The sequence below is a fragment of the Oncorhynchus gorbuscha genome, linkage group LG19, assembly GCF_021184085.1.
Source record: "Oncorhynchus gorbuscha isolate QuinsamMale2020 ecotype Even-year linkage group LG19, OgorEven_v1.0, whole genome shotgun sequence".
NCBI lineage: Eukaryota > Metazoa > Chordata > Actinopteri > Salmoniformes > Salmonidae > Oncorhynchus > Oncorhynchus gorbuscha.
In genome coordinates this window covers 46,487,193-46,501,738 of record NC_060191.1, presented here as the reverse complement: position 1 = coordinate 46,501,738, position 14,546 = coordinate 46,487,193, and the positions used below count along the sequence as shown (strand labels likewise).

The window sequence follows — 14,546 nt, the reverse complement described above, 5'->3', positions numbered from 1 at the left end:
ATGACCTTGAGCCTTCTTGGATGGGCACTTCTAATGTAACTCTACGGCAGCACCCAAGGGGCTTGAGTTTTCGAGCTCTCCCTGTAGATTTTGCAGTGATGTAGTGTCCCCATGAGTGACAGAACACTGAGCCAATCACGGCGCAACTAGAAAATATTACCAACTCCAACGCTTTGTATTTCTGCTGGCTGCCCCTCCGCCACAGAAAGAACTGATCTCGACTGAAACACCTAGATTTGGGGGGCTGCCTTACTCAAGAAAGCAAAAAAAGAGACCATGTTTGTTATGCAGCTTTATTAACTCAGTATTAGATGTATTTATGTTTTTGTTACATTGTTTGCAAACTGATATGTGACACGTATGAATGCCAAAATAACATGTAGAACATGTGAGGCTCAAATGCCCTGAATGATGTGTCGCTACTGAGTATTTGGCCTCCCACTGGAAAATCAGTGTGATACAAAGTAGAGCAAGACAGAAATCTCATATTTTTCAAGTTGAATTATGAAGCTAACAAAAATAAGTGTCCTTCCGAAAGACTAGAAATGTCAGTAGCCGCTCTCAGCACCCAGATCCAAATCACTTTCTTGAGAGAGACTAGTACAAAGCTGACTGAAATGTAAAACATGGGAATAAATGTAAAGAGGACAACATATACTGCTGAAATACTGGACATGCATTTATATATCAGTAATGGCACAAGTTAAAGTGGTTATTAAATGAGAAAGAAGAACTAGGAGATTATCTGTCCTCTGTTGCCCCTATGTGGTTGGAGTTAGTACCACACCCAGTAAAAACAACACTATCGTCTGGAAGGCTAACTTTGGTCCCTTAAAAGATATGTTTTATGGCAAATTAATTGATCTTTATGGCTTCTCTCTCCTATTGGACGGAGGGAGTAAGGCACTGATTGATAGATTGGTTGACGGTTAGTCAGATGTTAGTGAGAATGTTGCTGGTCACCATGGAGATGGTGAGCGTGCCCGGGAGGTCATTGTCTTGGCGATTACCCTTGTCCCTCAGGTGGACGGTAACCTGCTGGGGGTCGCCGGGGTCAGAGGTCAAACTGACCTGACCCAGGAAGGAATCCATCAACACGTTGTTGTTATACACCTGGGGGATGAATAAAGTTCTATTGAATTTAATTGAGAGAACGGTTACATACAGAAACAACCCAAATTGTAATGGTCACCAACTCCTCTTTAAGCCACAGGAGCACACACACACACAGAACCCACCACCCAGCCCAGTCTCCTTACCTCTATCAGTATAGGCTGGTTAGTTTTCTTCCTGTAGAATAGAGCCTTAGTGTCAAAGGTTGGGCTGCGGGTGTCTTTATAGACCGGAGAACAAACCTTCTCCCCCTCACAACGAATGATGACATATGGATCTGATGCTGCAACACACACACACACACACACACACACACACACACACACACACACACACACACACACACACACACACACACACACACACACACACACACACACACACACACACACACACACACACACACACACACACACACACACACACACAGTGAATAGGAGAAAAAGACCAGACCAGGAAAGAAAATGGACAGAGAAGGGAGAGAAGGTTTGTATACCTCCATCAGAGTCTTGTCCAGCCAGTCCATCTGCTCTGTGGACATGGATCTGAGTGACCAGGGAAGGGAAACCACACAGTCCTGACCAACACGTCTGGGCTGGCTCATCAAGGGTTAACTCTCTATGGGGGGGGGTAATGAAGAGAGTGAGTGATAAAATGTGTACGAGTGAGTGTGTACGCTTGTGTGTGTGTGTGTGTGTGTGTGTGTACCTGCAGTCGGCGGGGACGTCAGTGAAGATGCGTAACAGGAAGTCTCCTTCCAGAGCGGGGTCAAAGGTCGTGGGTATGACAACGTAACGACCCTCCATCAAGACACAGCGTAGGAACACACACCTGGAGTTGATGTACACACTCCCACACACCTTCTGCTGCCGAGTGTGCATACGGTACTGCCTGTTCAACTCCACCTACACATTAATACACACATTAATAACACTTACACACACAATGAGGTGATGAACACACGCACACACACACCTCTCACCCGGTGTATCTCGAAGCCTATAGCCAGGTTTTCTCCCTTCCCCTCTTTAGGTCTGGCTCTCCTGTCTGTCTGCTGTAGACATACCAGCACCTCATCCTCTGGCTTCTTCACGTTGAACACATACTGCAGGGAGAGACACACACACCCTATACATTAATACACACATAGATAAACACACACAAATGCCCCCCTCCATCCCCACCCCTACCTGTGGGTTCTGTAGGAAGGTGTGTTTGTTGTTGGTGCAGCCCCCGGCGCGGTTGCTGAGCGGGTCGTCATGGTTCCGCCAGGCGCCCTTTAGAGAGCCCTCCTCCCAGGTCTTGTGGAGAGACAGGTAGGAAGTGTTGATCAGACGACACATGATCAAATCACTGAAGTACTGACAGAAGTCATCAAATGTCATCCTGGAGGGGAGAGGGACGAGGAATGGGGGGGAGAAAGGGAAGTCATCAAGCTTCATCATCCTATGGCCATCCATTTTCTCAGCCGTGTGGAGGAATGGCTAGGGGTCATATGTCAAGGGTTAGAACTCACCAGAATTCTCCATCATCCTGCACCGTCATTCCGATCTTCTCTCTTTCACTCTTACTCACCTTCCCCCACTCCTCTGAGCTGAAAGAGAGAGAGAGAGAAGTTCTATCGCTCAGTGTTTGTCTGAAGGGTGTGCTGTGTAGAGTGAAAGAATGCTAACAGAACAGAACTTGACAGAGTAGGAATTCAAGGTTCTGAGACATGGACAGCAAACATGCAGTTTTCCCCAGACCTTTTGGTGCCGAGATCCTCTATGGAATTTTCCTACAATACAGGATATAAATTAAACAAACATTCTAACAGGAATGAACCATCCATCTGTGCTACAGGTCTCCGTTTCCCTGTTGGCCTACGCTACCTCTCTCCACCAGCAGAGGGAGTGAGTCGTGAACAGGTCTACACACACACACACACACACACACACACACACACACACACACACACACACACACACACACACACACACACACACACACACACACACACACACACACACACACACACACACACACACACACACACACACACACACACACACACACACACACACACACACACACACACACACACACACACCCCGTCCGCCCAAACACTTGGGCGTGGAGGGGATTCCTCCAAGTATTTAAAAAGAATATTGTTGGGTTTTGAGAATATGAAATATACTTATTCATGTCACTCACGGAGTGCTGAGGTTTAGAGGATCTACACCAGAAGTTAAGGGTTATAGGAAGAAGGTATATAGTGGGTGCAACAAAGCTTGGAATGTGTTGAGTGCAGGGAAGTGATTACATATGGCAGTCATTGATAAGGGGAGAGAGCCATGGATTAGTGATGGGGGGGGGGGGGGGGTTGAGGTCAGGTCACCTTAGGGGAGAAATAGAAGTTTATGTCCCGTATCACTAGTGTCCTGCCTAGCAGTAAAGAATGATGTTTGTCCAGATGGGTTGGAGGAGACTCAGCCTATGAGGAACGGTTAAATATCAGTGCTTGTGTGAAAATGTATTTTGTCTGAATCCAGGGGAGAATTAAACTTGGTTAAGCTTCTCTAGTGTCCGTGAGTTATTTATTCTGTTAATTAGAAGATAGATAGATGCTCATTTACTGCATTTCTACACAATTTAAAATCTATAAAATGCAATTTGGAGACAAGAAAAAGCAAGCTAAATTTACTCTAGCATTAGCTGGGGCGGCAGGATAGCCTAGTGGTTAGAGCGTTGGACTAGTAACCGGAAGGTTCAAATCCCCAAGGTACAAATCTGTCGTTCTGCCCCTGAACAGGCAGTGTTCCTAGGCCGTCATTGAAAATAAGAATTTGTTCTTAACTGACTTGCCTAGTTAAATAAAGGTAAAATAAAAATATAAAAGCTGCTCGCTACGCACTAGCGCAGAACCTGTATTAAATCTCTTGTTTAGTTTCATGTCAAGTCAAACAGCAGTTACCCAGCCAAAGTCATATACTACAGCCATCTTTACCTCCACAATGTGTTGAAAAAATGTCACGCTGTTCCCTGCAACTGCGTTGATGTGCTTTCAACAGAGAGGAAGAGGCGAAGCGAGAGGTTTCACTCTTGCAAAAATCTGTGCAATTTAAGCCCAATGTGTTTCAATGGGCTTATTTTGGACATCAGCTTGACGCCTGCTTTCCTGCCTTTTGGGACAACGAATCAACCCATTGGTACTAGGGGGCAGTATTTTAAACGGGATATTTTGTCAGGACAAGATGCTAGAATATGCATATAATTGACAGCTTTGGATAGAAAACACTAACATTTCCAAAACTGTAAAGATATTGTCTGTGAGTATAACAGAACTGATGTTGCAGGCGAAAGCTTGAGAAAAATCCAATCCGGAAGTGCCCCATATTTTGAAAGCTCTGCCTTCCAATGAGTCCCTATTGAGCTGTGAATGTGCCATCAACGAGTTTACGCTTTACGTATTCCCCAAGGTGTCTACAGCATTGTTACGTAGTTTTACGCATTTATGTTGAAGAATAGCCGTAGACGGCTACATGGTCACATAGTGGCTCCGAGAGAGATTCTCCCGTAAAATACAGAGGTAGCCATTACTCCAATCGGTCCTACTGAAAAACGAATTGTCCCGAAGGATATATTATCGAATAGATATTAGAAAAACACCTTGAGGATTGATTATAAACAACGTTTGCCATGTTTCTGTCGATATTATGGAGCTAATTTGGAATATTTTTCGCCGTTTTCGTGACTGCAATTTCCGGGCGATTTCCCAGCAAAACGTGAAGAACAAACGGAGCTATTTCCCATACAAAAATAATATTTTGGGAAAAAATTAACTTTGGCTATCTGGGAGTCTCGTGAGTGAAAACATCCAAAGTTCAAAGGTAAACAATTCAATTTGATTGCTTTTCTGATTTGTGACAAGGTTGCCTGCTGCTAGCAAGACATAATGCTATGCTAGGCTATCGATAAACTTACACAAATGTTTGTCTAGCTTTGGCTGTAAAGCATATTTTGAAAATCTGAGATGACAGGGTGATTAACAAAAGGCTAAGCTGTGTCTCAATATATTTCATTTGTGATTTTCATGAATAGGAATATTTTCTAGGGATATTTATGTCTGTTGCGTTATGCTAATTAGTTTCAGGCGATGATTACGCTCCCGCATGCGGGTTTGGGAGTCACAAGAAGTTAACTCTTAGACATGAGCATCTCGTCATTAAACACAGATCTCTGCTCTTCATAAACCCAGCCAGCCATTAAAACAGTGTTCCCTTCCGCTCCCAGGCATCTGCATGGTCCCAAAGCCAGACGACTAATGCCGCTAAACTGCATTTGCCTTAAAAAAAATATATAAAAAAATTTTAAAAAAAAATAAATAAATTAAAAAATAATTAAATAAAAAAAAAATCGGGATTTGAAAGATTTTTTTACCCTGCCATTTACCCTGCCATACCAAATTGATACCCCTGCACACACTCTCCTGCACCCCCCTCATACCAGGCCAGGTCTTCCTTGTGAAAGATGTCTTCTGACCTCAATGGGACTTCTTGTATAACTAAAAGGTAAATAAAAAACACTTTAAAACCTACCTGTCGCTCCAGGCTCCTTTCCACTCGCTCTCTCCCCAGGGGTTTCGGAGTCGTATCATTGTGAGTTTGTCGGACTTGAAGTAAGCCATGAGGCCGTGGCCCAGCCGGACCTTTCTAACGTCTGTCACAGCGTAGGCATGACCCTTCACCAGACCACAGGCTAGACGAGCCTCCATCTCCGCTGAACTGGCCGCCTGGAGGGAATGGTGAAGGGTCAGGACTATAGGTAGGTAGGTAGGTAAGTAGTTAGGTGTGTGTGTGTGTGTTATACCCGTATGGAGGCGCTGATGAGGCCTCCTCTGTTGTGAACCTTGAGGACTCTGTCGAACAGCACTGAGCGTTTCTCCTCGTCCGTACTCAACCCTTCCTCCAGCAGGTCCAAGGGCTCCGAGACGCCACCAGTGAAATCCACCAACGCATCCGCTGTGTTGCCCCCGTCCAATGCCTCGTAACAACCATACATCCTACACACACACACACACACACACACACACACACACACACACACACACACACACAAAAGCAATACATCCTACACATTAACACAACAGTCTACTATAGTATTAACTTGGCGTAAGACTTCCTCACCAAATCAGTGTGTGTTTGTGTGTACTAACTTGGCATAAGCCTTCTCCACCAGGGCGCTCCAGAACTCGTTGCTGTCACTGGAGTGACAATACACCAAGTTGCCGTTTGCCGTGGGCAACCGGTCGTCGATGACAACATCAATCCATTCTCCAAAGCGCCAGAAGCGGAAGTGGAAAATTCCAGCATATAATTCCGGCTTCTCCTCATCCCATTCCTGGTCCTTATGGTCCGGAATCACCTGGGAGGGAGATAAGATGCTCAGAACACGTCACAGCTGTGTGTCCTGGCTGGTGTAGCGGGAATGCTGCAGCCTCCGGGACACGTCTTCAGTGTCGGCATGGGTTCGGATCCGGCCTACTCTTCAATCTCCTCCAACTTTCCCCACTGCCAGTCAATCTCACTATCTGCTCAATACACATCTGAAAATACCTTAAAAACATCTATTTAGAAGAACACATCACAGCTAGGGTTGTGACGGTCATGAAATTTCTTCAGCCGGTGATTGTCAAGCAAATAACTGCCGGTCCCACGGTAAATGACCGTTAATTAACATAAACACATGTAGCATCTCCTGGCTTCCACGCATAGCCTACAAGCCACTGATGCAGACTTTTGGCACATCTATATTTTAAAAGGTATAGTAAATACATTTAATAATATAGTCCACACCATCACAATAAATCACTTATTTATTTTAGAAAGATCTAAAAAAAAAACATGATATGAAGAAAATGTAGTCTATTTCAAAATAACATAATATCATACTCTGAGCTGTCCTGATGTTAGGCCTTGATCTGGCTATGCCAAATGGCTGTGGGATACACTAGTTCATTTAGCAGACAAGATTTGCTTAGAATTCTTTGTTATTTTATAGTATGAAGAATAGAATTGAACATAGCTGAATAAAATAGAAAGGATAATTTCTTCAAAAGGATTTGCACACAGGAGGCTAATCTGTGTTGAGCGGTTAACAAAGAAACCTGTAGTCCTGTATGCTTCATTTAGAGGTATTTACTTTCTGTAACTTTAGCTGTGATACAAACGTTGGGCTATTTGTTTTGATGTTTAATACTTTCTAGGGATGCATGATGCCAATAATGATGATTTGAGAAAAGTTGCATGAAAGGCATGAGCTCTGCACACACTTCATCAGTCTCTCATTCACAATTTGACAAGAACTTCATAATGCCTCGAATATCTCGGCGGCAACGAAATTGAGTACACCCCTAAGTGAAAATGTCCAAATTGGGCCCAATTAGCCATTTTCCCCTCCCGGGTGTCATGTGACTCGTTAGTGTTACAAGGTCTCAGGTGTGAATGGGGAGCAGGTGTGTTAAATTAGGTGTCATCACGCTCACACTCCCTCATACTGACTGGTCACTGGAAATTCAACATGGCACCTCAAGGCAAAGAACTCTGAGGATCTGAAGAATTGTTGCTCTACATAAAGATGGCCTGGGCTATAAGAAGATTGCCAAGACACTGAAACTGAGCTGCAGCTCTGCCAAGACCCTGAAACTGAGCTGCAGCACGGCCAAGACCATACAGCGGTTTAACTGGACAAGTTCCACTCAGAACAGGCCTCGCCATGGTCGACCAAAGAAGTTGAGTGCACGTTCTCAGCGTCATATCCAGAGGTTGTCTTTGGGAAATAGACGTATGAGTGCTGCCAGCATGCTGCAGAGGTTGAAGGGGTGGGGGGGGGGGGGGGGGGGGGTCAGCCTGTCAGTGCTCAGACCACATGCCGTACACTACATCAAATTGGTCTGCATGGCTGTCGTCCCAGAAGGAAGCCTTTTCTAAAGATGATGCACAAGAAAGTCCGCAAACAGTTTGCTGAAGACATGCAGACTAAGGACATGGATTACTGGAACCATGTCCTGTGGTCTGATGAGACAAAGATAAACTTATTTGGTTCAGATGGTGTCAAGAATGTGTGGCGGCAACCAGGTGAGGAGTACAAAGACAAGTGTCTTGCCTACAGTCAAGCATGGTGGTGGGAGTGTCATGGTCTGGGGCTGCATGAGTGCTGCCGGCACTGGGGAGCTACAGTTCATTGAGGGAACCATGAATGCAAACATGTACTGTGACATACTGAAGCAGAGCACGATCCCCTCCCTTCGGAGACTGGGCCACAGGGCAGTATTCCAACATGATAACGACCCCAAACACACCTCCAAGACGACCACTGCCTTGCTAAAGAAGCTGAGGGTAAAGGGATGGACTGGCCAAGCATGTCTCCAGACCTAAACCCTATTGAGCATCTGTGGGGCATCCTCAAACGGAAGGTGGAGGAGTGCAAGGTCTAACATCCAGGAGTGGAAGAGGACTCCTGTGGCAACCTGTGAAGCTCTGGTGAACTCCATGCCCAAGAGGGTTAAGGCAGTGCTGGAAAATGATGGTGGCCACACAAAATATTGACACTTTGGGCACATTTTGGACATTTTCACTTAGGGGTGTATTCACTTTTTACTCACTTGTTGCCAGAGGTTTAGAGTTATTGAGTTATGTTGAGTTATTTTGAAGGGGACAGCAAATTTACACTGTTATACAAGCTGTACACTCACTACTTTACATTGTAGCAAGTGTCATTTCTTCAGTGTTGTAAATATGAGTATATCTTTTCATGTGACAAACATGTGAGGGGTGTACTCACTTTTGTGATATACTGTATGTATGTATGCTAGTTAGGCTCTACACCTGCTGTAAAGCAGATTAATGTGCTTCATTTTAAGAAGTTATTTGGTCAATTTAGTTGTGAAACAAAGCTTTTCAAAACATATTAGGCCTATGGGCTAGGTTACATGAGGTGTGCGACTGATTTTAAAAAAGTCACAAGAAAAAAAAAAAGTCATGCATTTCTTGTCTTACTGCACATCATTCACAAGTGATAGGCTAATATTTCTTTATTTAGACCGCCAGACAGTCGGTTTACCGCCCTCAGCCCGTAACAGGTTTGTGAATAAACTAGTAGCATACACTACTGGTCAAAAGTTTTAGAACACCTACTCATTCATGGGTTTTTCTTTATTTTTACTATTTTCTACATTGTATAATAATAGTGAAGACATCAAAACTATGAAATAACATATGGAATCATGTCGTAATCAAAAATTGTTAAAACAAAATAGATTTTACATTTGAGATTCTTCAAATAGCCACCCTTTGCCTTGATGACAGCTGTCACGTTCGTAAATAAGAGTTCCACATCTTTATTTGCAGTGAAACTTCTCAAGAAACAATAAACAAAAAATGTAACCTCAGTGGTGCTACCAAGCACAAATAATATCCCACAAACACAGGTGGGAAAAATGGCTACCTAAATATAATATATGCCATTTAGCAGACGCTTTTATCCACAGTCATGTGTGCATACATTCTACGTATGGGTGGTCCCGGGGATCGAACCCACTACCCTGGCGTTACAAGCGCCATGCTCTACCAACTGAGCTACAGAAGGACCACAAATATAGATCCCCAATTAGAGGCAACGAATACCAAAGCACACCCACACCATAACACCTCCTCCTCCATGCTTTACGGTGGGAAATACACATGGAGATTATCCATTCACCCACACTGCGTCGCACAAAGACACGGCGGTTGGAACCAAAAATCTCCAATTTGGACAAATTTCCAACAGTTTAATATCCATTGCGCGTGTTTCTTGGGCCAAGCAAGTATTTTCTTCATATTGGTGTCCTTTAGTAGGGGTTTCTTTGCAGCAATTCGACCATGAAGGACTGATTCACACAGTCTCCTCTGAACAGTTGATGTTGAGGTGTGTGTGTTACTTGAACTCTGTGAAGCACTTATTTGGGCTGCAATTTTGGAGGCTGGTAACTCTAATGAACTTATCCTCTGCAGCAGTAACTGTGTCTTCCATTTCTGTCTTCTAAGAAGGTACAACCGCTAATTGAAAAGCATTCCAGGTGACTACATCATGAAGCTGGTTCAGTGAATGCCAAGAGTGTGCAAAGCTGTCATCAAGGCAAAGGGTGGCTATTTGAAGAATCTCAAATATAAAATATATTTTGATTTGTTTAACACTTTTTTGGTTACTACATGATTTCATGTGTGTCACTTCATAGTTCTGATGTCTTTATTCAATAAAACCCTTGACCGGTAGTGTATGTGTGAAAAGGGTTAGATTTGGTTTGATTTGATTGATTTGGTTTGGTTTGATTTAGAATGGACCATTATCATGCATCTGAAAAAAAGACATGTCATCTATGCACTTAAATAGTGAATGGAGGATGCTTTTCCAGTGGTTCATTTTCATGCCAGAGCGCTCAGGACCTCGGACTGGGGTGAAGGTTCACCTTCCACAGGACGAGGACCCTAAGCACACAGCCAAGACAACGCAGGAGTGGCTTCGGGACAAGTCTCTGAATGTCCTTGAGTGATCCAGCCAGAGCCATCTCTGGAGAGACCTGAAAATAGCTGTGCAGCAACACTCCCTATCCAACCTGACAGAGCTTGATTTTGTCATTATGGGGCATTGTGTGTAGATTGATGAGGGGGAAAAACAACTTAATCCATTTTAGAATACGGCTGTGTCCTAAGAAGTCAAGGGGTCTGAATACTTTCCGAATGCACTGTAAATATAGTAGGCCTAGTCTATAGAAAGCATATGGGACTTCCTCTTTTTAATAGAGGCCTCAATTGCATACCCTATAGAAATGTTGCGCAACATGAGCTCCCGTTAAGTGTTTGATTAGATTTTCGATTACATTTACATCAGAGTGATTAGAGGGACAATAGTGTGCTGAGTACCAGGCAGTTAACAGGTTTGGTAGGCTACTAATGACCATCAGCAGCATCAGCGCTTGGAGAAGCCTAGTTACCGTGACTAAACGGTCACATGGAATTTGTGATAATGCGGTCACCGTAACAGCCCTAATCACAGCTAATTAAAACAGGAGCAAAAACAAGCAACCATCTAGTGAATCAGAACAACCAAACACACACACACACACACGCGCATACCCACACATAAAAACACACTTCCACACAGCCAGCCAGCCCAGTGTGTGTATTAATAACCAGCCCATCCAGCTATGACCAAGCAGCTCCCAGAAGCCTTCAGGAAAATCCCTGGTTCCTCTTCTGATGTCATCACTTCCTGTTGCCTAGCGCCACCACACACCCCATCCTCACTTCTGTTCTCCATCCCTCCCTCACTGTACATGCCACACAATCAATAGTTCCAACCAGAGAACCAACTCAACCATACTACCCTCTGGGAAAGGGAGGGGAAAGAGATGGCATAAGAGACAGTGAGAGTGGGAGAGGACCACAGCGAAACTATCTGCAGGCACAGACAGACACAGATATCCATCCAGACAGACAGGCAGGCCTCGCTCCCCAGCACAGAAAGATGAGCTCTCAGATGTACACAGAGCTGTCTGCGGCTCCCTCGTCTGGCTCAGCCCTGGAGCTACGCTTTGCAGAGGACACCTCTCTCACTGAGGTAAAACTGTTAACGTGATTGAGATGAGGTTGAGGTGGTTGATATGTGGTTGAAATAGCACAATCGATGGTTCAGTTGGTTGTGAGTTTGATTCTTGCATGGGTCAGATAAACTGAGTAATGCCTTTACTTTGCCTAAAGTATTTTCTAGTAGACATACAAAATTCAAAATCGGCTTCTGCCATGTGTAGTAGTTTGGTCCTGTCTTAAATATGTGCTCATCTGGAACAAAGTAGCCTACATAAATTCGGACCGACAAATGAATGGACAGTTTCCAGGAGTTGACTTGTACTGACTGGTACCTGCATCTGAGTGTCCAGCATATTATAGTTTTACTATTATTATTCTATACTGTGATTCGTCTGAGTGTCCAGCATATTATAGTTTTACTATTATAAAAGTATTATTATTCTATAATGTGATTCGTCTGGGTGTCCAGTCTCTGCAGCGGAGTGGTGGAGTAGCCAAAAGGCAAGTTCTATTATAGTTTTATTATTATTACTATTAATAATATAGTTATTATTGTTGCTAGGTGATGCGGCTACGTGTCCAGTCCCTGCAGCGGAGCGGTCAGAGGCGACAGGAGGGGGAGCGGTTGCTCCTCCCCCACGAGGCTGTCTACCGTCTGGACTTTGCCAATCAGGAGCTGACGTTCGTCCACTGGTCGGTGTCTCTGATTGGCAATGGCAGAGTGACCGTCACGGGGATATCCCAGCTCTGGACCCCTGACCTCACACACCTGATGACCCGGCAGCTTCTAGAACCCGTCGGAACATTCTGGCGGAACGCTGGCGACCCGGAGGACACACCCCTCAAGTGTCTGGAGGCAGACATCCAGGAGTTTGGGGAGCGAATCGCGGAGCTGGCCAAGGTCCGCAAGGTCATGTACTTCCTGTTTGCCTTTAAGGAGGGGGCAGAGGCTGACAAGGTCAGCATCTCCGTGGAGTTTAATCAGGCCTGACCTAGAAACCTTAAAGGGATACTTTTGGATTTTGGCAATGAGGCCTTCTGGACACAGAAGTGTGTGCTTCTCTGTGTCCAGTATGAAGGTAGATAGAGGTAGTTTTGCGAACCAATGCTAATGATACCATTATGATACCAACACTAGTTAGCATTGGCTCACAAAACTATGTGAAACTACATATAACTTCCTTCATACTGGACATAGACATACAAATGGTATCGAGTTCATCTGGCTCTGGGGAAGTAGATAAAGGGCCTCATTGACAAAATCCCGAAGTATCCCTTTAACTGCTTCCTCTTCACTCTACTCCTCTAGTCTCCCACTCTCCATTCTAAGGGAATGCCTTCTATTACAACCATTCTAGGTTGGGCCAGTCTACACCCCCTGCCCACACAAACCCACGAGTCCCATCTCTCATCTGAGTGTGTGCGCACTTCCTTCCTGAACATCTATCTATCTATGCATGTCAGTCAATAATCTGCTAGAAACCATCTTCTGGAGGTACAGTAGTTACAGTAGGCTGCAGAACCACTAACTTTGGTTAGAATCCTATAGCTACGGGTACCTGCCAAAATAAAGGAAACACCGACATAAAGTGTCTTAATAGGGTGTTGGGCCGCCACGAGCCAGAACAGCTTCAATGCAACTTGACATAGAGTTCCAGACACTTGTAGAATCTATTTGAGGTTTGCGGCACCATTCTTCCAGAAGAAATTCCATAATTTGGTGTTTTGTTGATGGAAAACGCTGTCTCAGCCGCTCCAGAATTTATATATTTAAGTATGATGGGATGTTAACTGTTTAATTAACTCAGGAACCATACCTATGTGGAAGCAGCTGCTTTCAATATACGTTGTATCCCTCATTTACTCAAGTGTTTCTTTTATTTTGGCAGTTACCTGTACATTTATATTGAAAACCTGAATGAATAGGTCTTTCTGATCCTTCTTTATAGGAAATATTAGAGAACCAATGCTGCAATGTAACTCCAACTACCTGCTGTACTATGACTCTAATCTACACTGTACTCTCCTATTACTCTCCTATTACACTGCACTGATATACTAGTTACCATATTCACTTGCATGAAATATCACAACAATATACTGTAAACTGGCCATGTCCTCTACTGCTGTCCAATAAAGAGATGTAGGTACTCTGTCCTGCTGTGTTTGTGTTAATGGTCAGGGCAGGGGACAGGATAGAGATGGCTTAGCCCCAGGCTACAGTAGCTTTGGTTGCTTTTCATTCATAGGGCAATCAATACACTCTCTCTCACACACACAAACACACTGGACAAGTGGTAGACTACATGCCAGAAGGGAAATGTAACACTTTCGATAGAGAGAGCGAGAGAGAAAGAAAGTGTGTTAATGAGAGTGTTCCTGAGCAGATATAACATCACCCTCCCACTGGATTAATAACAGGGTGTGTATGTGTGTGTGTGGTTGGGGTAGAGGGTACAGTAGAAAGGTACAGTCTGGTCCAATTAATTCTACTGTGTCTGTGTTAACGAACTGCTTCTAGAACACATCGTTGCAGACTCGTGATATAGCATGTCATTAAACACCGGAACTAAAGAACAGGTAATTATGTCCACACACACGTAACAGTTTAGCTTTCATCCGTCCCCTCGCCCCTACCCGGGCTCGGACCAGGGATCCTCTGCACACAGACAGTCACCCACGAAGCATCATTACCCATCGTGCCACAAAAGACACGGCCCTTGCAGAGCAAGGGGAACAACTACTTCAGGTCTCAGAGTGAGTGACGTCACCAATTGAAATGCTATTATTAGCGCGCACCACCGCTAACTAGCGAGCCATTTCACA

General features: G+C 44.4%; 2 protein-coding genes across 2 annotated transcripts in view; one reads left to right on the top strand and one right to left on the bottom strand.

The window, feature by feature from the left end:
• Positions 1–279: 279 nt before the first annotated feature.
• Positions 280–14,546, bottom strand: part of LOC124005382 (calpain-5-like) — a 31,144-nt gene continuing 16,877 nt past the window's right edge. Inside the window, exons 4-13 of the mRNA XM_046314583.1 lie at positions 6,308–6,516; positions 5,962–6,154; positions 5,691–5,884; positions 2,630–2,707; positions 2,304–2,499; positions 2,096–2,218; positions 1,822–2,018; positions 1,610–1,731; positions 1,260–1,396; positions 280–1,113 (exon numbers count right to left, since the gene is read on the bottom strand). Of these exons, the coding sequence (XP_046170539.1) occupies positions 934–1,113; positions 1,260–1,396; positions 1,610–1,731; positions 1,822–2,018; positions 2,096–2,218; positions 2,304–2,499; positions 2,630–2,707; positions 5,691–5,884; positions 5,962–6,154; positions 6,308–6,516 (1,629 nt within the window). The 3' untranslated portion in view covers positions 280–933. The remainder of the gene's footprint in view (positions 1,114–1,259; positions 1,397–1,609; positions 1,732–1,821; positions 2,019–2,095; positions 2,219–2,303; positions 2,500–2,629; positions 2,708–5,690; positions 5,885–5,961; positions 6,155–6,307; positions 6,517–14,546) is intronic.
• Positions 11,469–13,873, top strand: LOC124005383 (olfactory marker protein-like). Its single transcript, XM_046314584.1, has 2 exons — positions 11,469–11,751; positions 12,283–13,873. Exons 1-2 carry the CDS (start codon positions 11,659–11,661, stop codon positions 12,709–12,711), a joined length of 522 nt encoding a protein of 173 aa, XP_046170540.1. The 5' UTR covers positions 11,469–11,658; the 3' UTR covers positions 12,712–13,873.

Bases quoted from the DNA above. Each gene is read 5' to 3' on its own strand.
- LOC124005383 (XM_046314584.1), top strand. From the start codon at position 11,659: ATGAGCTCTCAGATGTACACAGAGCTGTCTGCGGCTCCCTCGTCTGGC. The intron at 11,752-12,282 runs GTAAAACTGTTA...TATTGTTGCTAG, and splicing joins AGGACACCTCTCTCACTGAG to GTGATGCGGCTACGTGTCCA.